A 27835-nucleotide genomic window follows, 5' to 3' on the forward strand; every position below is an offset into this window, starting at 1 on the left:
GTGCGAGGGCCAATTCGTAACACTTGTAAATATTGTGTATGTCTTCCAACCCCCATTCTCTCCCTTTTATGAACTTGCTTATAATGGTAGCATCATGTTTTAAATTTTCCATGTCATTACCATGCTTAATTATCCATTTTTCATACATTTGGTTTCGATGCATCATTCTAACTTTATGGCCATTCCTTATTTATTTGAATACGTGTCTTACTGCATGCTATCAAATTGATTCATATGTCATGTTAAAAACCTAGCCTTATAGTTGCATTTTGTATGTGTTGCATTTAGTCACTTGCATATTTAGAGCATGCATTTTTCTGTCACGCCCCACTTTTTATTACTCGAAATCATTACCAATTCATTACTTTAATTCAAGTTCAGAGATCACATGCGGAAATAAACTCAAATGTTCGAATAGTAGAAATGAATACCCATTCTCTCATTCGTATGCAAACTAAATACAACATGAACATACGAAATAAATTGCCCTTGGGCTTACATCATTAAAGAAGAAGGGTATAACCCTTTTTCATAAATGGCATTCTGCCAACACAAAAGAGGCCCCATGGCCAACAAATATGAAGATCCAAAATCTTGTAGCACATCTTAATTATCACCTGAAAAAGATTCAACAACGTGGGATGAACATATAGTCCAGTAGGGATCTCAACATGGTCCTCAACAATAACAACTTACAGATAGCTATGATCATGAATGCTCAATCTCATACTAGAATAGTGATGTGTCAGTTTATACAAAATATACATAAGTTTGAACTTTTCTCGAAAACAGCCATTTCATTCAACGCTATAAGTGGTTCATCTTTCTTTCCTTTTCATTACCCCTTTTTCCACAAACTTTCATGACAATAACAATTCTAGAAAACAATTTCGCCAAGCCCATTACTTTCCTCTCATTTTCCATATTTACAACAGGTTTGCCCTTTCTAAACATGTTCACAAAAACCAAATTTCCTTCACACTTTCCAAAATCTCAAAATAGCATTTAGGTTTGTTTCCAACATATTCATATCTATCCATGCATACCTTTAGTAAAAAGGGGAATAATAAATCATCAACATGTATATAATCAACAATTGAGGCAACTCGGCCTTTTCAAAACTGTAACCATTGTAACCCATAACATACTCAGATACACTCAGACAGTGATGATAAAAGCTCTACTCTACCTGCCATAAGCACGATAAGTTAAGGATACGTCATACAACAAATGACTAGCCAAATTCTTCAGACACAAGCTGAAAGATAATGGTACCTAGTCCACATTCTCCAGACACAGGTTGGAAGGTAATGGTACCTAGTCCAAGTTCTCCGGGCGCTAGATAGAAGGCACTGGTACCCCTCATTCTAAGCACGGTATATAACACCAACCATCTCAATATAACAAAGCACAACCAATAAGTGTAGTACATACACAATGATTCAACACAACAATGTCATCCTCCACCGATGACCAAGGACAAAACCTCTAGATGCATGAATTCAGTACACCTATTAAAAGGGACTCAACTTTCAAGCAATCTTAAGCCCAACAATGACACTAGTGCGATAGTTAAAGATAAAACCCCCAAATGTGTGTATTCAACACTCATGATACAATAGTTTAATACTCATATTCATTTTCTGTGACTCACATAGAGTTAACATTTCACTTCCCATTTTCAAGATCAACCCTCATAATTTCCCAAGTAGACATGTTCACCACTTATTCCCAAAACACTTTTCTCATTTCACAAAACCAAATCCATTCTTTTCATTTCATAAAACCAATTTCATGGATAATAAAGCCATAACCCATCTTACTTCAATACGTTCATTTCAAAATAACCCTGATGCCATAGTTAATCCCTTAGTCATCAATACTTTTACACAACTCATATTAACAATAGTGATATACAAATATTGTTCAATCATCCTCCCTCGTTAATTTACCAAATCAAAATATAATTTAGGGCTTTCTCTTCTTTCAACAATATCATGCTAGATTACCTCCCAAATAGCCCAAATAACAATCAATGATAACAAATTCATTCTCAAACAACTAACCCTAGGTTTCCCCTTCATGATTTTCAAACAAATCCAACATGGATATGATTTTCATGCAATACAAAACTACCACATGTCTATCTATAAACGAGGCACTGAAAAAGAGCAAGGAAATCCTACTTCAAATGGAGAACTCAAGGAGAAGAAGAGAGAAACTCGAAAGTGCTCCAAACCCAACCTTTCTTGCATCAAAACGAAGGCCACGCCAAACTCCACCTTTCTTACAAAGGAACTAGGCTAGAAACACACTAGAGCTAGATGGATTTTATAGAGAAGTTGTAGTCTAGAGTGAGAAGCTCTCAAGTTATTCATTCAATGAACTCCATTAAATAGATTAGTGTATCTCATACATTCATGATGCATAATGCATCTTCTATATTAATGAATTCATTAGATAGATTAATGTATCTTGCATATTCATAATAGATACATATTGCATCTCTAAGATTCATTCATAATGAATCCATTACATTCAATGTATTAGCATTAGTCTTCTATACATTGTATATATAGGTGCATTCATCAATAATTAGTCACCTTCTAATTGATGTACATGTATCTTACTTAATGAGATGAATCTAGTATAATCATGCATAAGCTTTGAAAAGTTAGAGAGAGAGATTGGCCCGAAAAAGTGATCCAAAAGCTATTTTTCGGACTGATATACAAACAGGTCCGCTTGAGCGTCAAAAGCCCCGCTTGAGCGTGAAGCCCAAAATCTGGACATCAACCCTTAGTTTCCAAACACAACCAACCTATTTTAAGCCTGCCCAACACGACCCAAGACTCATATACAAAGAGTAAAGGACGGAAACAGGAATAAGACAACAACACATCCACGGAATCGAGTCCGGAATACAATCAAACAATGAAGGGAAAACCGGAATCGCTATATTTTCTAACTATTTTCTTCTATATTGGCTTGCCTCAATTGAGTACTAGGTAAGTGTTTTTGCTTTAGCATATTGCATGTATGTTTGTGTTGCCATATCAAGCATGTTTACCATAAGGCGAAGTGCTTAGTTGATATATCTCTTGAATGCTGGTGGATGAAGGCTTTTTGGTTTAAATTGAGACAATTTGATTCATGTACGTATGAGCTCACTTTTTCAAGTGGCATATATTGTATATATTCAAGACACTTTTTAAAAAAACATGAAACCAAAGCATTCCAAAGTGGGTGAATTAGTCTATACTTGTGTGCCTCACATAGTAATGTTAGCATAATAATCGGAACAAGAGCTTATAATGTATATAAAAATCACATCATAATTAGTAAAGGCCGATCTTTGATCGGGTGAGTGGGGTGCTCAATTCGTGACCTTCCCCTCTCATACCTAAGTTCCGGAACCAAGATAACTTTGGTGATGACGGACAAGTGGCCTTTGGCATGAGTCATGGGTTTCCTAAATTTCACAAAAATATTTTAGTGGCGACTCTAAAATTTGGCAATGTAGTCCATATTTGGCATTTCTTGCGAATAATGGATCTTTCTAAGATTTGACAAAATTGGACTCTCATTTTCGAGATTCAAAACCACGGGAGTCCGAACTATACGGAGATTGCATCCAAGAAGCAAGCTACAGGGTGTGGTTGTGGTTTATATTGTTAACCTATGTGTCCTTGGTGAAAGTACAGAAACCCACGCAATTAGGTGCCGATCTTTCTGGTTAATACCAGTAAAATGGCTTTGGTTATGCTTGTATAGCCTACTAACATACACGTATCTAAAGATTTCCAGTATTTGTATCCACTGCCCTGTTTTCTAACTTGAAAGTATTGTTTATTAAATTGAATCACATATAATTGAGACATGGCATAGTTTTGAAAGAGAAAGCATAATGTTTTGGAAAATGGCATTGCATTGCATTCACCATATCACTTTGTTAAGCTTCATACGTTGTGTTTGAGTATTTCCACTGGGCTTTAGCTCCCCCTATGTGGAAAACAACTTTCAAGTATTGGTGATATGCCTCTACCAAGAACTTAGTTTGGGAGGACACTAGAGCTAAAAGCTCATTTTTGTTTCTTTTATTATAATTATCTTTTGTATAAGCCTCAGGCTTTTTAATTGTTTTTGGACTTTGATCCACCTTGTTGTAACCGAGCAATGACTTGAAAAGTTGTAGTCATTAGTGTATAAACTTATTTGTATTCCCTTTTATTTTCAGTTCACTCTTACATGGTATATGTTATAGATTTAGGATGTAAGATTTATAAATTTATATATACATATGTCATCTTTTGTACATTAAAAGAACATAAATGAAAAGTTAATATTTTACATATTTATGTTTTTCTATTGAAAGGGTTGCTGTAACTATTTCGGGGAATTACACCGCCCCACACCCCCAGTCCCAGCGACCATCTTTGATCGCCGCCGTCTCTCGCAGTGCACAACTTCAAATCTGAGTGAATCTCTCTCTCTCTCTCTCTCTCTCTCTCTCTCAGCTCAGATCGTGGTTGTACGCCTCTTCCACCTTATGGCATCAACAATCACGAACAACTTTAATCCACACCGGCGAGACTCGACCTTCTCTGACTCCTAGATCTATGTAGTTTCTTCAAAAACCCCCAGATCTATGTTGACTCGACCTTCTCTAACTCCTTGATCTATGTAGTTTCTTCAAAAAACCCCAGATCTATGTTGCTTCTTAACCAAATCAATTTTTCAACTTCGCAACTTGAACTTCATCAAGATCTCACTTCATTCTTTCAGATCTGTGTGGCTTCTCAATGCTTTCCACAAATTCAAGAATCAATGGCCATTCTCTCTCTCTCTCTCTCTTCCCCTTTCGAAGTCCACCACCATATGCCTGGTCGATTTGTTGATGCACTGTTACTCACCTTCCATTGTTCAATTCAATCAAATCTTTTACTCTTTTTGATCGAATCCATTCATTTCTGATATATGTAAGGTGATTTATGTTCATTTCTCTCCGTCCTTTCGATATCCTGGATTTGATTTGATTTTTTTTTTTTTATTTCACATAATTCTTGGAACTCTTAATCCCCTTGTTGTATCTTTATCTTTCATAATTTTGTACAATTCTTTTAGATGTTAAATTGCTTATATATATGTATGAAATCGTTTTGCAAAAATTCATCTACTTGGAAGCACATGATTTGGATTAGGATCTGTACATGTATATTCTTTGGGAGGGGGGGGGTTGTTTGGTGTAGATTATAGGAGGTGGTTATAGTTTATTTTAATTTGGGAATTTGTGTCAAACTATTTGGTATAGTTTCTGTTTACAGTTTTTTTTGGCAGAAATAGCTTAAATAAGCTGAAAAAAACTGATTATTTAAAACTTGGGAAATGAATACTTTTGATTTCTGCTTTCTTTCTGATTATTAACTTTTAGCTTACAAAAAGCTGCACCAAATAGCACCTTTATCAGTAGCTTATGCCTCAATTTAGCAGTTGATTATGCCCCTGTTCTATTTGGTGCCTGCTTATAATTTATTTATTTAGGAAATTTGTATAGTATTTGTTGTAATTTTTTTGTTTGTTATAGTTTTTGAGAGAAAAATAACTTAAATAAGTTAAAAAAACGAATAATTTGGTAGCTATATGTCTTTAACTTCTGAGTTTTTATTATCAATTTTCAGTTTTAAAAAAACCTTCACAAAAGTGGGCCAGTGTCTAATAATTTATGCATCAGACATCAATTGCTAGTCACTATGTCGACACAATTAATAGTTTTGTATTTATATATATCGGCATATACCTCAGCACCTCACTGGTTAATTTTTTAGTGCTTAAAGTTTTATATTTAAATGGTATTTTCTAGTGGTTTGGTTTTTCTATTTCAAGTTTTCACTTTTGTTTACTATTGATTCCCATCACATAACAAATCTGGTCCAGTATTCTTTTTGTTCTTTATTATTTTTTTGCTCGAAGATCCAACATCGACGCAATCACTCAAAGACCAAGCTTCCAAAATCATCTTCAAATCGCATTACCATAATCAATTATATTCTCAATTCTCGCTATATACACAAAATAGATTGAAATCTAGTTTTAATGCTTGTTTTAACCATAGAAATCAAGCTTTTAGAGTATAAACCATCAATAATCGCTGCATCAGCGCTTCCCTGTGCTTCTCAAGAGTTGTTTCCTATGCAATTTCCATGTTTCAGTGCTACGATTGCTTCTTGTGAATATGTAAATAAAGTAAGAAGCATATACACACATACATACATGTTTGTTTTTATATATCTTTGATGTGATTACAAATTGAGTATTGATTTTGTAGAAGCTGTGGAATTGCTTGATTGTAATGGAGGAGACGATGACAGATGGTTGATTTGGGGGTGGGGATGGAGGTAAGTGGGGATTACTGCTATTGTTGATTAGTTATTTAGAGTACCTTTGCTCTGTTTCGTTTAGTTTCATATGTTTTTCAATTTTTTAACCCCTGAAGATGGTGTTGAAGTTGACAGATAGCACCCCTCTTTCTCTCTCTGTCTCTCTCTCTCTCTCTCTCTCTCTATATATATATATATATCTATGTCATATTTGAGTATTGGTGGTAGAAAATTTCAACAAATAGCAAAAACAAGTTTGTGAATTTCAACAGTATCTGTTACATTTCACCAAGTATGCATTTCATGTTTGTTAATGTAAATTGTAAATTGTGTAAATTACCACACCACCAACTCCACCTACCATCTCCACTACCACCCACCACCTCCACTACCATCCACTACCACCACTCACTTACCTCACCTACTCCCAAATCCTCTCCTATATAATAGCTTGTAATATACAAAATATATACAACAATCTTGTAATACATCAATCAATAATATACATCAATTTATTTTACATGGTATCAGAGCTAGGTTAAGAACCTAGTATTTTCGCTTCACCGGCGGGCGGCAGCCTCGCCTTGGCCGCCCGCCGGACCTCTCATCTTCCAACTATTTCTGCATGCCGGATTTTCATCCATCAAAACCAACACCACCTCGCTGCCGTCATCCACTTCTCCACCACCACCTGCAGCTTCATCTCCGCCGCTGACATCTCTCTCTCTCTCTCTCCTCCAATCTCTTCAAACACCCAGTCATGTGTTTCACAGAGATTGCTTGGATAGATGGGTGGATGAAGGTAGGGTCACTTGCCCTTTGTGCAGATCTATGCTTCTTCCTCCTAACACCAATCCATGGATGGTACTCAGTCTTGTCTTTGATCTTGAACATGATGTTTCCATTGACATCGATGACTACGAAGTTGCCCTCTGTTATGGTCAGGAGCGCTTCCTCACGATGGTTAGATTAACTGGGTACGGTGCGCAATATTGTGGGCTTATCACGGCCACTGGGTTTGCTACGCTCACTGTAGCGATGCCGGCACTATGATACCAGGTGAACTTCGCCTGTCGGAGACCCACCTAGACAACCAAAAAAAAAAAAAAAAAAAAAAAAAAACACACAACACTCAGACAACACAAACACGAGGCCCACGGCTCTCTCCCTCAACCTGATCTCTCTCTCTCTCTCTCTGAGGGGGGCTGGGTTGGTGAAGTTGGTGGACACATGCAACACAACTTCTTCTTCCATACACACAGCGCACGGGCTGGTTACACCAGCAGCTGAATCACGGAGAACCCATAACTGAAGGAGCAAGAAAGCACCGCCACCAACACTTGCCATGCTAGACGGTGGCTCCGCCGACCCCCCGAGAACTCAGATCTTCTGTGTTTATGTTGGGACAGGTGTTCAATTTTTCGGGATGATACTCGTCACTATGATGTTTGCTGTCCTCAGGTTTCTATCTCCTTCAAATAGAGGTGGGTTGATGACGGCCATGCTTCTTCTGTGGGTCTTCATGGGCTTTTTTTTTTTTGCTGGATACGCTTCTACCCGCCTCTACAAGATGTTTCAAGGATCAAAATGGAAGCAAATCACCCATGCACTCGAGCTCCAACGCCGAAACCACGCTACCATTGTTGAAGCTTGCGGCTACCAATCAACACCAACACCACCGGCGGCACAAGACCACCAGCGGCACAAAACATACTGCGTATACCGAGCCCACCAGCCCTGGCGCCACCCTCAGTCGGAGCCCATCAAACCCAATATACACACACTGCTACAGACAGCCATCACACACCACACCACCGACTGTCATCACACACACACGGCCTCACTTTTCCCAGTCTCTCTCACTTTACACCCACTCTCTCTCTCAAACAGATTTTCTCTCTCTCTTTACTTTTTCCCACCCCCCAACACCTAATCATCCTGCTGGCATGTATTTTCTTCTTTCCACCACATACCACCCTACCTGTCTCCACTCTTATTTTCCTCTTTTTTTTTTTTTTTTTTCTTTCTTTTGCCTTTTCTTATCATGACACTCAGATGGCATGTCCCTCAGCCATTTGACAAGTTATTTTTCTTTTTCTTATCCCCATATTTATCCTTTTCGTTTTTCATATCTATATATATATATCTATATATTAAAAAAAAAAAAACAAACAAAAACAAAAAAAAAAAACAAAACAAAAGCACAAAAAAAAAAAAAAACAAAAAAAACAAAAAACAAAAAAAAAAAAAACATTCCATTCACAACCACCTCGGTTTTCATTCCCCAATCCATTCACCACCTCGGTTTTCAACCCGATCACCATTTTACACTAGGATCCACCCCGATCCCAATTTTACAGCAAAAAAAAAAAAAAAAAAAAAACCAAACAAACAAACAAACCAAAACAAAACCACCACACCCCCAGGAGGGATTTTTTCTTTTCCCTTCTCTACTCTACTGCAGGTCTCTTCTTCTTGCCTCCGTCCTGGACGGCCCTTGACGGTGTTGCCTCCGTGTTTCCCACTCCACTGGGCATGATCATTACTCCCTGCTCCTCCACTGCTGCATATGGCGGACCTCCAAATCGGAACATCACGGTGGCCTTCCGCTTCAGCTCCTTATTTTCCGCCTTTAGCACACTTATCTCTGCTCGCGCATCCTTATACATGCGTTGGAGCAGAGCCAGCTGGGAGTTTAACTGCTGCACCTCATTTGCCCTACTCTGCAGCCGGTTCGACAAATTTGTAACCGCCGTCATGGACTCCACACATGCCTTCAAAGTATACTGATTCGCCTCCACATCCGTTTGCCCTGCCATTTTTTGCTCCACCGACTGCATCGGAAAGCTCAACGGAGCAAACCCAGTGGTGTTTGGTTGAGGTTCACGGGACACCGCACCCGTTATCTCTATTGTTGACTCGTTGAGGTCGGGAAAGAGAGTCAGCAGACCACGGGACGACGAAGCCATCTCTCGCAACAGAGTGTTACAAACTATCTCTCTCAGCACAACGAAGAGTTTTTCAGAGGATTTCGCAGGTTTTTTGCTTCTGCCTCGGCCTCAGGCTCTGTCTTGGTTAAATAGCCGAGGCAGCCACGCGCATCGCGCGCCTCTTGACGCCAGACAAACGGGCACGCCAGCCAAGGCACTCACGTGCCTCGCCATCATATCTGGCACGCCTTTTGATGCATCGGGCACGCCTTTTGATGGCACGCCTTTTGAAAGATTGGGCACACCTTTTGAGGGCACGACTTTTGAGGGCTCGATATCTACATCCATGTATATTTTTTTTTGGGCAGCCTATATACACACTCATATAGTGTCTTCTACACCGGTCAGCTTTATCAATCCCTTTGTTTCAACCTCAAATAGGTTTCTATCTTCACACCTATTTGAGTTTGAGGGGGGGTTATACACAGTATCATGTATAAGTCGCTCATGGCGCACTCCCTAAGTCACCCCCTTGGTGCACCACCACAATTTTCTACAACGGTCTGACACGACCACACAGTGTCTGCTACAACGGTCCGATATGACCTCGTAAACTGTCCCGACATTTGATTCCGGTCAGCTTCTACAACGGTCCGACATGACCCCGTAAACTGTCTTCTACAACGGTCCGACATGACCCCGTAAACTGTCCTGCTACAACGGTCCGACATGACCCCATAAACTGTCTTCTACATCGGTCTGACACGACCACACAGTGTCTGCTACAACGGTCCGACATGACCCCGTAAACTGTCTGCTACATCGGTCCGACATGACCCCGTAAACTGTCCTGCTACATCGGTCCGACATGACCCCGTAAACTGTCTTCTACAACGGTCCGACATGACCCCGTAAACTGTCCTGCTACATCGGTCCAACATAACCCCATAAACTGTCTTCTACAACGGTCTGACACGACCACACAGTGTCTGCTACATCGGTCCGACATGACCCCGTAAACTGTTTGCTACAACGGTCCGACACGACCATACCGTGTCTCCTATCCTGTTTTATTTTATTTATCAGTTTATTTTTCTGTTTTGTTACTCTCTTCAAACTCAAGTTGGTTAGTTCCTATCCTCCTTGAGTTTGAGGGGGGCTGTTAATGTAAATTGTAAATTGTGTAAATTACCACACCACCAACTCCACCTACCATCTCCACTACCACCCACCACCTCCACTACCATCCACTACCACCACTCACTTACCTCACCTACTCCCAAATCCTCTCCTATATAATAGCTTGTAATATACAAAATATATACAACAATCTTGTAATACATCAATCAATAATATACATCAATTTATTTTACAATGTTGTTTGGTTCCTGGGAAAGAAAATTCCAGGGATGTGTGTTTAGTTTTGCTATTTTGAACAGATAGGGGCTTTGCTGTATTTCAATAACAAAGATTTGAATAGAGAAATAGAATTCCATGAAAAAATTGAACATATAAGAATAGTTGGACATATAGATTTGAACAAATAAGCAGAAAAAATTGAATTGCTAGAAAAAAAAAATTTGAACTGATAGTCAACGAAAGTCAACAGATAAATTAAGGGGTAAAATTGAAAACAAAATATTTTGAAAAACTATCAAAAGGAATTTTCACCAAATTATTTCACAAAGGATGAACCTTTCACAAAAAAAAAAAAAAAATACATAAATAAACTTATACCTTTCTTACGTTGGACTTTTCAACAATTTCTGAATGTAGGCTGAAATATTGAATGAACCACTCCACCACTTGAGCGCACAAATGACCGCTTGAGTGGTCAAACAACGTTGGTAATTATAGTTAGCGAAGTGGCAAACAAGGAATACTGAATGTCAACACAAACTCTTCTATATGGGCACAACTCGAGTTGGATTGGTATTTAAGCACTCACAGCCATATTAAAACAAAAGAGCGAATAAATTACAGCTGAAAGAAGTTTTGTCAAATTTGCCAATTACAAAAACCTAACAATCTCTAAAATAAATCTTAAATTTTTTATTTTGTCAATTTAAATTCTAATCTTCTGATTTATTTTCAATTTAAATCATTTGCATACTTTCATTAAATAAAAGTGACAGAAAAATAATATTTTAGTCATTATATTCAATATGGGTATATGGAAAATGTCTTGAATACTGTTTTTCATTAAGTTTAATAACTAAAAATGTCATTTTTAATCGCTTTTACTTAACAAAAACATGCAAATTATTTAGACGGAAAAAAATTACTATATTAAGGTTTAAATTGACAAAATAAAAAATTCTGAATTTATTTTGTTGTAAGGCTCCAATTTTAAAATTCTTTTATAATTTCTTCAAAAATTTATAGGTATTAATAGAAGTCGTATTTGTACTCTTTTGGGAGATGAGAGTTTTGATTTTTTTTGTGGAGATGCTATTGACTTAATAGTTTCAAGCATCATTATATATAAAATAAAATAAAAAATTATAACTCTCATCTCTCATTTGACATGTGTGTATGCCTTCCTTTCGCAAGAAAAATATGCAAGTGTAGTTTTATTTATATATTTATTTATTTTGATAATCGGTTGTCTGGATTAATTTACGTGTACTTCGATTAATTTGGGCTTCAAGTTCCGGTAATGAAGCAAAAGATACCACCCAAGTTACAGTTCATGATGATTAGCCACATAGCTTGCTATATGCTTTATGAGAAATCTAACTTATTACTATTTCTCATCAATTACCATGTTAAATAGTTACTTATGTAAGGTGTAAATGAGTCGAATAATAGATTATTTAAGTTTAATTACAAACTTAACAAATGCTATATTTGTTCAAGCCAATCTCAAATGAGTTTTGATTGAACTAATAATGAATCAAGCTTTAAAAGTTTGATTTTTATAAACATATAAGCTTAGAGTCAGTAGTAGATTGATCAATCTTCAGATACAAACTTAGCAACACTTTAAAATGAGTTCGAGTTTAGCTTATTTACATAGTGAGTTGATATTGAAATAGTTTTTCACAAGCCTAGTGTCACGACCCAAACCCGCCCCTATGGGTTTAGCGCTGCAACCGGCCAGTAATCCGAGATTACCGAAGGCCTGCTTAACAGTCAAACAATAATACAGAGTACATGGGCCTGGCAGAAGCCAAAACAGTAAATAGACAATGTCCAATGAGCTGTGACAGTCTGTATGCAAAAAGACTTTTCATATATATATATACAATTAGTACCAAGACAGTATGTACAATGTATACAATCATTCAGGACAGGGACTTAATCCCTATTAAACAGTACAGTACAAAAACATTCAGTCTAAACAGTAGTTACATAACAGATACAAAAAGGGGAGAACTAAAACATCCCCAAAGCCCTGGCTTGATAGGCTCGGAACCTCGCAGTGAGGCACAGTGGTTGGCTTTGACAAAAGGGAGTCTAACCCACGCTCCTAGCTCCGGTCTAGTGCCTGTACACCTACATATATATATGAGCAGTGAGCTAAAGCTCAGTGAATAGCATAATGCGTAAAGAGGTTAAGAATGAATGTCCTTTCAGTATTGAAAGCATTCAATTGATTCAGTATAACAGTCATTCAGTCATAACAGTCATATGTGGTACATCCAATAGTAGAACAGTATAGTAAACAGTAGGTCCTGGAAGACCAAATAGTCAATGATGGCCATCAGTAATGGTTCCAAACATGGGAATCGACAGAGATCTCAGTAACAGTAACAGTAACGGTAGTTGCTAAGGATGCCACAGTATAGTTCAGAATAGAGGACAAACATTCATTCAGTTAACAGTAAACAGTTCAGAAAATAGTTCAATTGATCATTCAGAAAATATTCATTTTCGAACATATCTTTACAACATTGTTACTCACAGAGTTCTGGGCTACAGATAAGCTAAAGCGCGTCTCCGAAAGCCAATCCTACATAGTTGCAGAACGAACACACACTAAGCTACACAGTTGGGAAAATAATAACTTAATCCCTATCTTAACTCGGTGTGGTTCTACCTCAATATCCTCATTAAGATGCCTTAAACTAGGCCTAAGAATGCCTAGAATGGAATGAGGATGCAAAGATGCACTTTAAAAATATTTTCAGAAAACAGACGTCTCGCTCGAGCGCCACTTACCCCGCTCGAGCGGACATGCAAACAAAAGTCTCCCCTCGAGCGTAAGATTTCCCACTCGAGCGGACTACAAAAGTATTGGATGTATGAAAATCACGCTCGATTGGGCGCTCGATACCCGCTCGAGCGTGTGACACAAGTCCTCGCTCGAGCGTCCAATACCCCGCTCGAGTAGACTGTAAAATAGATGAAAGTGCTGGGAACCCGAATTTCACGCTCGAGCGCCAGTCACTCCGCTCGAGCGTGAGTCCAAAATCTGGAATTTCCAGATTTGAACCTCAAGCTCAAAACCAAGTTTCAATGTACCAAATTCGATCCTTTTGGGCTAATTTTCTAAAAAATACTTCAAAACTCATAACATAACATGTTTCAAAGGTCAATTTGAGAAATCAAATCCCAAAGGTAGTTCAATTAAATCCAATTTCAAACCAAACTTTCAAGAACATGATAAACATGTACATGCATGAATTTAAATACTTTAAAGCTTCAAATGCTAGCTCAACTGAGCCAATTCTTTCCAAAACATGCTAAACTCATGGTCCTTAACTTTAACATGAACATGCATGTGACAATTTTCCATGAAAACAATTTTAAACTCATCAATATAGGCATGCATACATGAAATGAGCTTCAATTCAACATATAGAATCAATTCTAGACTTTAACTCACTAAATTTCCATGATTCATGAAGATACAACTTAAATACATAAACCAAGGGATAGAATCTCTACCTTAGGTTTCCAATCACAAGTCTAGAGGCTCAATTTGGCAAATTCTCTAACAATTCTTCCAATTTCCAAGCAAATCAACAAGATGAAAACCAAGTCTCTTAGTTCTCTCTCTCTCTCTATGGTCGATTGTGCTTAGAAATGAGCTGATGAAATGTGTATGGATGAGTGTAATAAGGCTCAAATATGGTCTAAGGTAGTGGCCCACTCACAATGGCATTTTGGTAGATAAAACCAACTTATATGTTTTACATTATCTAATCTAATTTAATCACACTAAATCACATTTTGGATAAACATGCCATAAATTCACATAAATTCTAATGATCATAAAATACTAATCGATTTCGGATTCGGCCGCCGATAAGGTCTTCAATTTGCAGTTTAAAGCATAAAACATAGACAGATAATTTATCAATCAAACAGATAGAAATGCATTTAAACTAGTACATTCAATCAATCAGTTCAGTTTTTTAGTCAGTTCAATTACTTATCATGATCAGTCTCAGTTTAGCAGTAATCAGTAGCTTAATCAGTAATCAGTGGTGAGGGTTATTACAGTCTCCCCTCCTTAAAAAGAGTTTAGTCCTCCAAACTCGAATTACCTTCATTCTGGAAGAAAATCGGATTCAGTGGAAACAAGTCAGGATATCTCTTGGCCATGTCATCTTCCCTTTCCCAAGTGACATACACGCCACCATGGTTCTGCCAGTCAACTTTCACTAACGGAATCTCTTTGTTTCTCAACTTCTTGATCCGTCTGTTTATAATCTATATAGGTCGTTCTTCATAAGTGTAGTCATCGCTTAGCACTACATGGGTAGGCTCAATCACATGGAAGGGATCCCAAAGGTATTCCCTCAACATTGAAATATGGAACACGTTGTGCATATGCTCCATTTCAGGAGAAAGCGCTACTTGATACGCCACCGGATTGATTTTTTCAATAATCTCATACGGTCCGACATATCTCGGCACTAACTTACCCATGACTCCAAAACGAGTCTGGCCTTTCATTGGTGTCACTTTCACAAAAACGTGATCACCTACTTCATACTCTCTGTCTCACCTTCTGACATCCGCATAACTTTTCTGTCTGCTCTGTGCGGTTTTCAGTCTTTGTTGTATCAGTTTCACTTTTTCTGTAGTTTCATAGACAATCTCGGGCCAAGCAAAGGCCCATCTCCAACTTCTGCTCAGCAAATCGGAGATCGACATTTTCTGCCATACAATGCCTCGAAAGGCGCCATACCAATACTTGAATGAAAGATGTCATTGTAGGCAAATTCAGCTAACGGTAAATGGCTCTCCCAATTTCCTTGAAAGTCAAGGACACATATTCTCAACAAATCCTCCAGAGTCTGGATGGTCCTTTCTGACTGGCCATCTATCTGAGGATGGTATGCACTACTCAATCTCAGTTCAGTACCCAATGTCGTTTGCAGACTTTGCCAGAATCTCGATGTAAACTTCGAATCCCTATCAAAAACAATGGACACAGGCACTCCATGCAATCACAAAATTTCCTCAATGTAGAGTATAGCCAATTTGTCCGCATTATAAATTGTTTTGACAGATGAGAAGTGAGTACGTTCAGTCAGTCTATCAACAATAACCCAAATTGAGTCCATACCTTTACTGGAGCGAGGTAAACCAACGATAAAATCCATGGTAATATGTTCCCATTTCCACTCTGGTATCGGTAAAGGTTGCAGTAAGCCTGCAGGTCGTTGATGTTCGGCTTTAACTTGTTGGCAATGAAGACATTTTAATACAAAATCAGCAATTTCTTTCTTCATTCTCAGCCACCAGAAATTCAATTTCAAGTCTTAGTACATTTTCGTATTCCCTAGATGGATAGACAATTTTGAATTGTAGCCCTCTTGCAAAACTCTTCTTTTCAGTTCAGAATCACTCAGTGTACACAGTCTTCCTTGGAATTTGAACACATTATTCTCAAATTTGAAATCTGGCCTCGGTTTAGATTCTCGTTCTTCGATGATTTTCTTCAGGAAGTCATCCTGTTGCTGTTTTTCTTTAATTTCTTCAATCAATGCCGGTTGAGCAGAAATAGCAGCTATTGTTCCACCTTGTTCTCGCAAAACAATCTCAATGTTAGATTTCTCAAGGTCACAAAGCAACTCTTTCTGTCCGGTGAGTAAACATGCTAAGTTTCCAATCGATTTCCGACTCAGTGCATCAGCAACAGTGTTAGCTTTCCCCGGATGATACAAAATTTGCAGGACATAGTCTTTTATTAGTTCTAACCATCTCCGTTGCCTCATGTTCAGTTCTTTCAGTGTGAAGAAATACTTTAAACTTTTGTGGTCTGTGTATACCTCAGATGTCGCCCCATAAAGGTAGTGACGCCAAATTTTCAGTGCAAGCACTACTGCGGCAAGTTCTAAGTCATGGGTCGGGTAGTTCTTTTCATGCAGTCTCAGTTGTCGGGAAGCATAGGCAATAAATCTCCCATTCTGCATTAAAACACATCCCAAACCCTTATGAGAAGCATCACTAACAATGGTAAAACCATCCGTACCTGAGGATAGGGTAAGAACCGGTGCAGTCACAAGTCCAGTTTTTAACTCTTGGAATGCTGATTCTCTTCGGTCAGTCCAGTCAAATGATATCCCTTTCTGAGTCAACTGTGTCAGTGGTAAGGCAATTTTGGAGAAGCCTTTGACAAATCTTCTATAATACTCGGCTAATCCCAAAAAGCTTCGGACTTCTGTAACATTTGTTGGTCTAGGCCAATTTACCACAGCTTCAACTTTTTGTGGGTCAATGGAAATGCCATCTCTACTAATAACATGTCCCAAAAACATAATATGATCAAGCCAAAATTCGCATTTAATCAATTTCGCATACAGTTTCTGTTCTCTTAGGGTCTGTAAGGCAAGTCTCAGATGATGTTCATGTTCTTCTCTACTCTTAGAATAAATCAGAATGTCGTCTATAAATACAACAATAAAGTCATCGAGGAATGGTTTTAAAATTCTGTTCATAAGGTCCATAAATGCAGCAGGTGCATTGGTAACTCCGAAAGGCATAACTAGGAATTCGTAATGTCCATACCTCGTTCGAAAAGCAGTTTTGTCAATGTCCTCTGGTTTATCTTTCAGCTGGTGATATCCGGATCTGAGATCAATCTTAGAGAACACTTGAGCACCCTATAACTGATCAAATAAGTCATCAATACGTGGCAATGGACATTTATTTTTCACAGTTACCTTGTTCAATTCACGGTAGTCGATACAAAGTCTCAGTGAGCTGTCTTTCTTTTTCACAAAGAAGACAGGTGCGCTCCATGGCGAAGTACTGGGCCTGATGAACTTCTTATCTAACAGTTCTTGCAGTTGCACTTTCAATTCTTTCAGTTCAGTCGGAGCCATTCGGTAAGGAGCTTTAGATACTGGTTGTGTACCCGAAATTACATCAACGGTGAACTCAATCTCCCTATCAATCAAATCCTCTGGCAGATCATCTGGAAAAACATCTGGGAATTCTCTGACTATAGGAACATTGTTCACATCAGTATTATCATCAATAGGTACAGTCAATATAGAACAGAAATACCCTTTACACCCCTTTCTAATCAGTTTATAAGCTTCCATAGATGAAATCAGATATGGAGGAGGTACTACTCCTACTCCGTTAAACACAAATTCAGGCAAACCAGGTGGACGGAAAATAACTTGTTTTGTTACACAGTCTATGGTAACATGATACTTCGTTAACCAGTCCATCCCCAATATTACATCAAAATGGTCATTGTTTAGAGGCAGTAAATCAATATACAAATGCATATCCCCAACAATAATTTCACATGCAAGGTACATATAAGCACAAGTCATAGATCCCCCAACAGGTGAAGATACAGCTAACAGATAGTTCATGGGTTCTAATGGTCTATTCAACTTTCGCGAAAAAGCATGCGATACATATGAATGTGTAGACCCCGAATTAATCAAAACATATACATTTTGAGCACAAATTGAGAGTATACCTGACACGACGGTCTCGGAATTTTGTACGTCTCCCGGTACGAGTGCGAACACTTGGCCTTGCCTTATGTGCTCTTTCCCAGTAGCTTTGGGGTTGGGTTTTGGTGGAGCAGTTGATGCTGCGCCGCTGGCTGCAGCTTTACTATTGCCCTAAGGAGCAGAGGGGCAATCTTTTACCATGTGGCCCACCTTGCCACACCTGTAACAAGCACCAGATAATTTATAACAAACCCCCTTGTGTTTCTTACCACATTCAGAACAGGGCGGTATAGAACCAATTCCCTGTCCGGAATTGGTTGTTGACCCCGAGTTTTGTTTTTTGTTCAGTGGGTTGTTTCTACCTTTCTTGAATTTAAAACCCCGTTTCTTCCCGCGCCACTCTGTTGCGGGTGTTTCAGTCTGTTTCAAAGCTTCGATATTTGCTTCGGCCATAATGGCTCGGTCAAGGACATCCACATACTTCAATAGTTTCAAAACATTGATCCTATCAAGGATTACAACATTAAGGTCGCCTTCAAACTTCCTGGCCTTTTTGTAATCTGTATCAACCATGTGTGGTGCATAACGGGCAAGTTCTGTAAATTTAGATTCATACTCAGCTACTGACATGGTACCCTGTTTCAGTTGTTCAAACTTAGTCACTTTTCTGTCCCTAACACACTGAGGGAAGTATTTCTCAAAGAAGGCTCCCTTAAACTGAGCCCAATCCATAGCAGTATTGGTGTCACGGACTAGCATCCACCACCTTCTAACTTCTTCTTGTAAGGTAAAGGTAGCTAGCAACACTTTATGTGCTTCAGAGCACGGAAACACTTCAAATAATTTTTCTATTTCAAGAACCTAAGCATCAGCCTTTAAGGGTTCAAGGCCTCCCTGAAAAGATGGCGGTTTCATATTGCTAAATTTCTGTGTCAGAGCTATGATATCATCATTAACAGGTGGCTCTGGTTGTACTGGAGGAGGTGGGGGCTGTGGGTTCTGTTGTTGCTCTAGTCTTTGAGTTAGTAATTCCACCATTCTATCCAACCTCGCCATTCTAGCCTCAGAGGATTCAGCTTCATCAATATTTCTTGCGTTGTCCATTTCACTATAGACAGTAATAACAATTATAAACATAGGCAGTTGCATGCTAAGACAAATTATCACATTAACAGTCATATTCATATCTTAGCCACACACACTTATCATGCTCATGTAATGCCCTAATCACTTTTCTAGGACATCCTATAGCTCATTTGGACACGTGTGTGCGGTATAACTCATGGTTAAGTATCGCTTTGATACCACTCTGTCACGACCCAAACCCGCCCCTATGGGTTTAGCACCATAACCGGCCAGTAATTCAAGATTACCAAAGGCCTGCTCAACAGTCAAACAATAATACAGAGTACAGGGGCATGGCGGAAGCCAAAACAGTAAATAGACAATGTCCAATGAGCTGTTATAGTCTGTATGCAAAAAGACTTTTCATATATATATATACAATCAGTACCAAGACAGTATGTACAATGTATACAATCATTCAGGACGGACTTAATCACTATTAAACAGTACAGTACAAAAACATTCAGTCTAAACAGTAGTTACATAACAGATACAAAAAGGGGAGAGCTAAAACATCCCCAAAGCCCTGGCTTGACAGGCTCGGAACCACGCAGTGAGGCATAGTGGTTGGCTTTGACAAAAGGGAGTCTAACCCACGCTCCTAGCTCCGGTCTAGTGCCTGTACACCTACATATATATATGAGCAGTGAGCTAAAGCCCAGTGAATAACATAATGCGTAAATAGGTTAAGAATGAATGTCCTTTCAGTATTGAAAGTAGTCAATTGATTCAGTATAACAGTCATTCAGTCATAACAGTCATATGTGGTACATCCAATAGCAAAACAGTACAGTAAACAGTAGGTCTTGGAAGATCGAACAGTCAATGATGGCCATCAGTAATGGTTCCAAACATGGGAACCGACAGAGATCTCTGTAACAGTAGCAGTAACAATAACGGTAGTTGCTAAGGTTGCCACAGTATAGTTCAGAATAGAGGACAAACATTCATTCAGTTAACAGTAAACAGTTCAGAAAACAGTTCAATTGATCATTCAGAAAATATTCATTTTCGAACATATCTTTACAACATTGTTACTCACAGAGTTCTGGGCTACAGATAAGCTAGAGCGCATCTCCAAAAGCCAATCCTACACAGTTGCAGAATGAACACACACTAAGCTACATAGTTGGGAAAATAATAACTTAATCCCTATCTTGACTCGGTGTGGTTCTACCTCAATATCCTCATTAAGATGCCTTAAACTAGGCCTAAGAATGCCTAGAATGGAATGAGGATGCAAAGATGCACTTTAAATTTTTTTTCAGAAAACAGAGGTCCCGCTCGAGCGTCATTTACCCCGTTCGAGCAGACATGCAAACAAAAGTCTCCCCTCGAGCGTAAGATTTCCCGCTCAAGCGGACTGCAAAAGTACTGGATGTGTGAAAATCACGCTCGATTGGGCGCTCGATACCCGCTCGAGCATGTGACACAAGTTCTCACTCGAGCGTCCAATACCCCGCTCGAGCAGACTGTAAAATAGATGAAAGTGCTGGGAACCCGAATTTCACGCTTGAGTGCCAGTCACTCCGCTCGAGCGTGAGTCCAAAATCTGGAATTTCCAGATTTGAACATCAAGCTCAAAACCAAGTTTCAATGTACCAAATTCGATCCTTTTGGGCTAATTTTCTGAAAAACACTTCAAAACTCATAACATAACATGTTTCAAAGGTCAATTTGAGAAATCAATGCCCAAAGGTAGTTCAATTAAATCCAATTTCAAACCAAACTTTCAAGAACATGATAAACATGTACATGCATGAATTTAAATACTTCAAAGCTTCAAATGCTAGCTCAACTGAGCCAATTCTTTCCAAAACATGCTGAACTCATGGTCCTTAACATTAACATGAACATGCATGTGACAATTTTCCATGAAAACAACTTTAAACTCATCAATATAGGCATGCATACATGAAATGAGCTTCAATTCAACATATAGAATCAATTCTAAACTTTAACTCACTAAATTTCCATGATTCCTGAAGATACAACTTAAATACATAAACCAAGGGAAAGAATCTCTACCTTGGGTTTCCAATCACAAGTCTAGAGGCTCAATTTGGCAAATTCTCTAACAATTCTTCTAATTTCCAAGCAAATCAACAAGATGAAAACCAACTCTCTTAGTTCTCTCTCTCTTTATGGTCGGTTGTGCTTAGAAATGAGCTGATGAAATGTGCATGAATGAGTGTAATAAGGCTCAAATATGGTCTAAGGTAGTGGCCCACTCACAATGGCATTTTGGTAGATAAAACCAACTTATATGTTTTACATTATCTAATCTAATTTAATCACACTAAATCACATTTTGGATAAACATGCCATAAATTCACATAAATTTTAATGATCATAAAATACTAATCGATTTCGGATTCGGCCGCCGATAAGGCCTTCAATTTGCAGTTTAAAGCATAAAACATGGACAGATAATTTATCAGTCACACAGATAGAAATGCATTTAAATCAATCAGTTCAGTTTTTCAGTTAATTCAATTATTTATCATAATCAATCTAAGTTTAGTAGTAATCAGTAGCTTAATCAGTAATCAATAGTAAGGGTTATTACACCTAGCATGAGCAACTTGATTTGTTTTACAAGGGCAGTCCTGCCACATTGCTGCTCTACTCGAGGTAGGAATAACCTGGTGAAGGGCACCAAGCAAGTTAAGTTCACAAAAGGAATCACTAAGGTCAACTGCAGTCTACAGATGAACGAAGTGACAAGCCCCTTTAGAGATAGGGGGCGACTTTCTTGTGGTAGTAATTACGAATGCTTATGTAATAGTCAAGAATGAAAAGAGTAGCTAAACAATGGAAAACAAACTACCATCCTCACCTTCAAAATTGCTCCCCTGCCTAAAATCATCTGAGAAGTCAGAACTGCAGTCATTCTCACTCCCAACATTACCCCCTCCAAATCCCGATTGATGGCTGCAATTGAGCAAGATTTGTAAAACCTGACTCATGCTAGGCCTATTCGAGGGAAGTGGGCCAGTGCAAATGATCCCAAGCTTGAAAACACAAGTCATTTCATACACGTAATGAGGTTCTTTAATCTTCCCATCCAGGGCATCAACTAAGTGGTTTCCTTCTTCATTGTAATATTGAAATGCCCAATCGGCAAGGCACATATCTTCATTTTCATCGTTGGCTTTCTTACCAGTAACTAGTTCAAGAAGGACAACGCCAAAGCTATAGACATCAATCTTCTCATTCACTCTGCTTGTCCTAGCACACTCTGAAAGTCATATATAATTTAAAATATGAATGTCAAAAAATTTAATGTAAAATAAATTTTAGGATTCTTTTAGTTACAGCTTATAAGTTGACTTATTTTTTTGTCTTATATTTTTTATTTTTAGCGAACTTTTTACGACTTTGAGGTAATTTTTTTTAATACACTTTACATCAATCTAGACTAGACAAATCTAAAAAAAATTTAAATTTAAAAAAAAAATCTCATTAAAGACAAAATTAAACTTTTTAGGAGTTTTTCAACATAATTTAACTTATTTTCGTCTATAGTAGATTGTTTCAAAATTTTTGCACATTTCCTTAATTTTTAACTCAGCTCCTAGCTAACTCTTACAGTGATTTGGAACAAAGATTTTAAATTTTGGGGGGGAAAAAAAAATTGGAGTTTGAATTTTGTAGCAACATAAACTAAGTTTTTAATTTTGTCAATTTAAATCATAATCTTTTAATTGTTTCAATCTAATTTATTTACCTATTTTGGTTAAGAAAAATTGATGAAGGGAAAATAAATACTTTAGTCATTAAACTCAGTGAAAAAATATATTTTAGATATTTTATATACACTTACATTGAATTTAATGACTAAAATACAAATTACTGTAGGTCTTGCTTAACGGAAATAGGTTGTTAGTTTACATTGACAATAAATCAGAAGATTATGTTTAAATTGACAAAATTAAAAATCCAGGACATTTTTTGTTACAAAGATCAAACTCTGGAATTTTTATTTTTTCTAAATTTTCTTAGAAAAATTTCCGTCCATCTCGACTCGACAATCTTTAAAATTTTGAAAATTTTCCAAACATCTATTTAAAGAAAAAAGCAAACCTTTTCATTTTTTTTTTTGCACAAGATTTAACATATTTTCGTCTTTAGTAAACTGATTTCAAAACTACTTTTACATTTAAAAATTTTTGAACTTAGCCGCTGCCAGCGCCGACCGCAATTTGCAACCAAGAGGTTTGTTTTTTTAGTTATTTGAAAAAAGTTATTAATGACAAAAATAAATCATTTTAAAAATAAATTTAAGAAAACGTAAAAAAAAAAGTATAAATTTTAATTTTTTTAAAAATAATTCATTAAAGATGAAAATAAGTTAAAAATAAATCAATTTATATGTTAATTACCAGGAGCAATGTACCCAAAAGAGCCAACCACAGTTGACATCGTATTAGGCTCTCCATGCTTTACCAATATCTTGGCTAGGCCGAAATCTGCAACTTTTGCATTGAACTGATAATCCAACAGAATATTGCTCGATTTCACATCTCGGTGAATTACTGAAGGTTTGCAATCATGGTGCATGTAGCATAGCCCTCGCGCAGCTCCCACGGCAATTTTCAACCGCTTAGGCCAATCCAAGACAAAACTGTGGTCTGAATCCGACATGCTTTGCCTCTTTTTTCCATGAAGCCAATTATCCAAGCTATGGTTTCCCAAATACTCATAAACAATAAGTTTTGTAGTCTCACTAGAAATGCAACTCAACAATTTCACTATGTTGGAATGGCGAATCGTGCCCAATATCTCAACTTCTGCTAGGAATTGCTTCTCGACATTTTGATCCAACTTCTTGATAGTCTGAATCCTCTTAACTGCTACAATTTCACTTGAACAGTTCAACTCAACACGATATACTTTTCCCGACCCATCACTTCCGATCACATTATTTTCAGTCAAATTTGACAAAATGTCTGACTCTTTGAAACTCGAATTCAACTTCTGATAGTAAGTGAGCTCAAACTTGGAATCCGATTCATGTTCCTTTTTCCAGCAAGTTTTAATTAGGAAGAATGTGAGTAGTGTAGCTGATGCGAGTAAGACTGTTGCTATAACTATGATTATAGCGAGAAGCCTGGAGGATATTTTGCTTGAGTTTTCAAATCTAGAAGAGCAGATCTCAAGGCCGAGTGATGGATTGCTTGCACAAAGACCGGTGTTGTTCCAGAAGCTGCCATTGAAAAAAGTATTTTCAAACTCAGCTGGGATTCTTCCAGTGAGACAGTTGGAAGAGAAATTGAGGGAAGTTAGCTTTAAATGGCCAATCTGAGTTGGAATTTGACCTGAGAACTCATTCCTTGACAAGTCCAAAACAGTGAGGCTTGGTAAAGAACCAAGTTTGGCAGAAATTGAACCCGAGAGTTGGTTTCGACTGAGATTCAGAGTGGTCAGCGACTTCCATGAGACAATATCTGATGGAAGATGACCGGAAAATAGATTCCCATCAAGTTGCAGAGTTGTCAATTGAGAAAGTGTTGTCAATTCTTGGGGAATTGAACCAACAAAGAGGTTGTTACTTGCACTGAACACTGTTAAATGCTTCCAAGAAGACAACCCAGTTGAGATTTCACCGGAAAACTTGTTATTACTGATCTCAAGTCGTAATAAACTTGGTGCAAGTGTTCTTGGAAGCTGACCGGTAAAGGAGTTATCGCTAAGCATCAACAATGTCAGATTGGTTGATGTCCAGAGACCAGCTGAAATACTGCCAGAAAGGCGATTACCATTAACCCGAACAATCAACAAACTAGAACAATTGCCAAGTGAGTTAGGCAATTCACCACTCAAATTGTTATCATATGCCGCAATTCCTATTAGTCCACCATTAGCGCACAAGTACTCCGGCACCTTACCGGTGAAATGGTTCTGGGCGACTTCAAACCTCTGAAGAATGGAATATTGCCCCAAGTCCGGTGACAATGTTCCAGAGAGATTGTTGCTGGACAATGTTAAATATCTCAGTGACGGAAGGCGACTAATGCTTTCCGGTATCTCCCCCGAGAGTTGATTGGAAAATAGAGACAAAACTGACAACTCTGTTAGTGTACCAAAATCATCCGGAATTGTTCCTGTCAAGTTGTTTTCGGATAAATCGAATTCCTTCATCTTCAAAGCTTCAATGGGCTGAGGAATTGGCCCGGACAAGTGATTTTTGTAGAGATATACTATTGTTAAATTCTTCAGCAGAAACAAACCACTCGGAATTGTACCAGTCAAGTTATTGTTTGACAAGTCCAATTCCTCGAGCTCTGCTAAATTCCCAATTGTTTCCGGGATTTCACCGATCAAACTTGAATCTTTGATCAATAGTTGTTTAAGTTTCGTCAACTGGGTAAAGGTGGATGGTATCGCCATTGGCGCAAATTCATTGTCCGACAGCTCCAGCCATTCGAGCCTTGACAGGTTACCAATTTCTGGCGGGAAAGAGCCGTTAAACAAATTTAGAAAAAGCCGAAGGGTTGTGAGCTCAGGGAACCGCCCGATGGTTGCTGGGATATCGCAGGTGAAGTTGTTGCCGCTGAGGTTGAAGGTCCGGAGATGAGTGGACAACCGGTCGACATCGCCTGGAATGCAGCCCACGAACAAGTTTTGGGAGAGGTCTAAATGTTCAAGCTTGGTACAGTTGTAGAGAGCCGTAGGGAAGGGTCCGGGGATGTCATTGTACTGGAGATCAATGGCGGTGAGCTTTTTGAGGTCACAAATGAACAGTGGGATTGGCCCGGTGATCGTTTTGTCGATGAGGGAAAGTCCGGTGACGGAGCCATTGGAGCAGGTGATCTCAGGCCAATTACAGTGGTTGGAGGAGTTGGAGTTTGGTGGTGATGGTGTCCAGTGGTTGATGGAGGGTGGATTGGACCAGTGTCGCTTGAGTCTGAGTAGGATTGTTTGTTCTGAATCAGTAGATTGGGAGTTTCCTTGCAAGGGCACGATGAGTAGTGGTACGGAGAATATGGAGAGAAGGATTTGAAAAGTTGTTGTTGGGGTTATTTTGGACATTTTATAGGTGGGTTTCGCGGGTATTTTTTTGGGTGGAACGTTGCTTGGGAAGTGCTGGTGGTAGGTGTTTCATAACTTGAGGCTGCTAGTTGGTTTTATAATGTGATCGGGTCAACCAGAGTCAAGTCAATGGCTAAAGAGACAAAACTTGACTGACTGGTGTTTGTCAAGTTGGTTTGTGGCTAAAATAATCACAAAAGATAAATAGGCTATTTTAAGCACAACAAACAAAACATTACATCTAATCCATAATCATTACACTCTTCTCTCACAAAAAAATAAAAAATAAAAAACAAAAAGCAAAAAAGTCTTTCTCAAACCAAGTTTTTTAACTCAGGCTAAAATAGTCAAAAAAACTAAAAAATCAAAAAGCCAACACACTTTCCAAATGGAGGCTAAAAAGAATGTGGTGAATAAGTTATAATATGCAAGTATAATTTGTAATTTTTCATTTAAAAATACGAGTAGAGTAATATTTATGTGATATTTTACTGCAATATGTTTATTTTTTATTTGGTATTATAAATCTAAATTTTGTTTGATATATATTGCTTTTCTAAATTATAAAGTAACAAGAACAAATTTTTAGTAACTTTTTCAATCATTGTAATGAAAAAAAATTGCAGGTACTTACGATTTTGCCCATAAACTCTTTTTGTTATCGTTATGTATAAAGAATCTTATTTTGAGAGTTTGCCTAGGACTCCCAAAGAACTCAAGATTGCACTTGGACACAACACAACTGCAAATAATGTTTTTTTTTTTTTTTTGCTTTTTTACTAAATCTTTGTCGATTTTTATGTTTTTATTTTTTTTGTCAACAGATAGCAGAATAATTATAATCATTGACAAATATTTCAATAATTGAGCAGACGACTAGCTTATAATAATTAAAAGTTTAACAACCAATAATTGAAAACCCACCAAGCCCAACACAACTAACTCACCAAGATGAAACCCAACAACTACATACAATCAACCCCCATTATGGGGATAAAAAAACCATAACACCATCAAACTTTTCTCCATAAGAGCTGAATCCAATATTGCACACAACAAACGGGTGCTACATAACCACTAGATTAAATATTTGAATTTGTATCAACTTTTATGTTGCCAGATAGAGTTTTTGTTTTCTTATTGGCTAGTGTGGAGACAAAATTTTGACTAATCCACATGGCTTAGGTGGCTAGCCGAAGTACCACGTGGGTGATTCTGATATGCCGAGGTATGATTAAATCACATCTGAATCCGTGATATTTAAATGAGGGATTAGACTCCTAGATGATGACAGACTCTTTATTTGGATAAGGTTGGACTCTTGAGAGAATTGATCTTAGGAGAAATAGGATGAGTCTTCGTTAAGTGATATCCTTGTAAAGGATAGTCCTATAAAGTGATACTTTTAGGAGACGAGGGTACTGTTGAATATAAAAGTAAGATCCCTGTGGGTCTAAGGTATGCTTTTACTTGTGCACTGTTATTTGAGTTG

The 27835-nt window shown here is 37.9% G+C and overlaps 1 protein-coding gene and 1 long non-coding RNA gene across 4 annotated transcripts in view; one reads left to right on the forward strand and one right to left on the reverse strand.

Moving 5' to 3' along the window:
• Positions 1–4338: 4338 nt before the first annotated feature.
• LOC145806323 (uncharacterized) overlaps positions 4339–27835 on the forward strand; it is a 39011-nt gene continuing 15514 nt past the window's right edge. Inside the window, exons 1-2 of the long non-coding RNA XR_014349283.1 lie at positions 4339–6243; positions 6326–6395. This is a non-coding gene — a long non-coding RNA (uncharacterized LOC145806323). The remainder of the gene's footprint in view (positions 6244–6325; positions 6396–27835) is intronic.
• Positions 8587–26697, reverse strand: LOC145806322 (uncharacterized). 3 transcript variants are annotated; one of them, XM_082902964.1, is made up of 3 exons: positions 23694–26689; positions 22148–22549; positions 8587–19935 (listed from the first exon to the last, which is right to left on the reverse strand). In XM_082902964.1, exons 1-3 carry the CDS (start codon positions 26341–26343, stop codon positions 19910–19912), a joined length of 3078 nt encoding a protein of 1025 aa, XP_082759090.1. In that variant the 5' UTR covers positions 26344–26689; the 3' UTR covers positions 8587–19909. The 3 variants fall into 3 exon arrangements, with proteins under 3 accessions (XP_082759090.1, XP_082759089.1, XP_082759091.1); XM_082902963.1 differs by lacking the exon at positions 8587–19935 and having other exon boundaries at positions 19948–22549; positions 23694–26688; XM_082902965.1 differs by lacking the exon at positions 8587–19935 and having other exon boundaries at positions 22374–22549; positions 23758–26697.

This window comes from Camellia sinensis, chromosome 13, assembly GCF_055761805.1.
Source record: "Camellia sinensis isolate YWXY chromosome 13, ASM5576180v1, whole genome shotgun sequence".
Lineage (NCBI taxonomy): Eukaryota > Viridiplantae > Streptophyta > Magnoliopsida > Ericales > Theaceae > Camellia > Camellia sinensis.

What these genes read in the sequence shown, in the direction of transcription:
- LOC145806322 (XM_082902963.1), bottom strand. Translation starts at nt 26,343, where the DNA reads ATGTCCAAAATAACCCCAACAACAACTTTTCAAATCCTTCTCTCCATA. An exon ending in TTTTGGGTACATTGCTCCTG is followed by an intron (nt 22,550 to 23,693) that starts GTAATTAACATA and finishes TATGACTTTCAG; the next exon opens with AGTGTGCTAGGACAAGCAGA.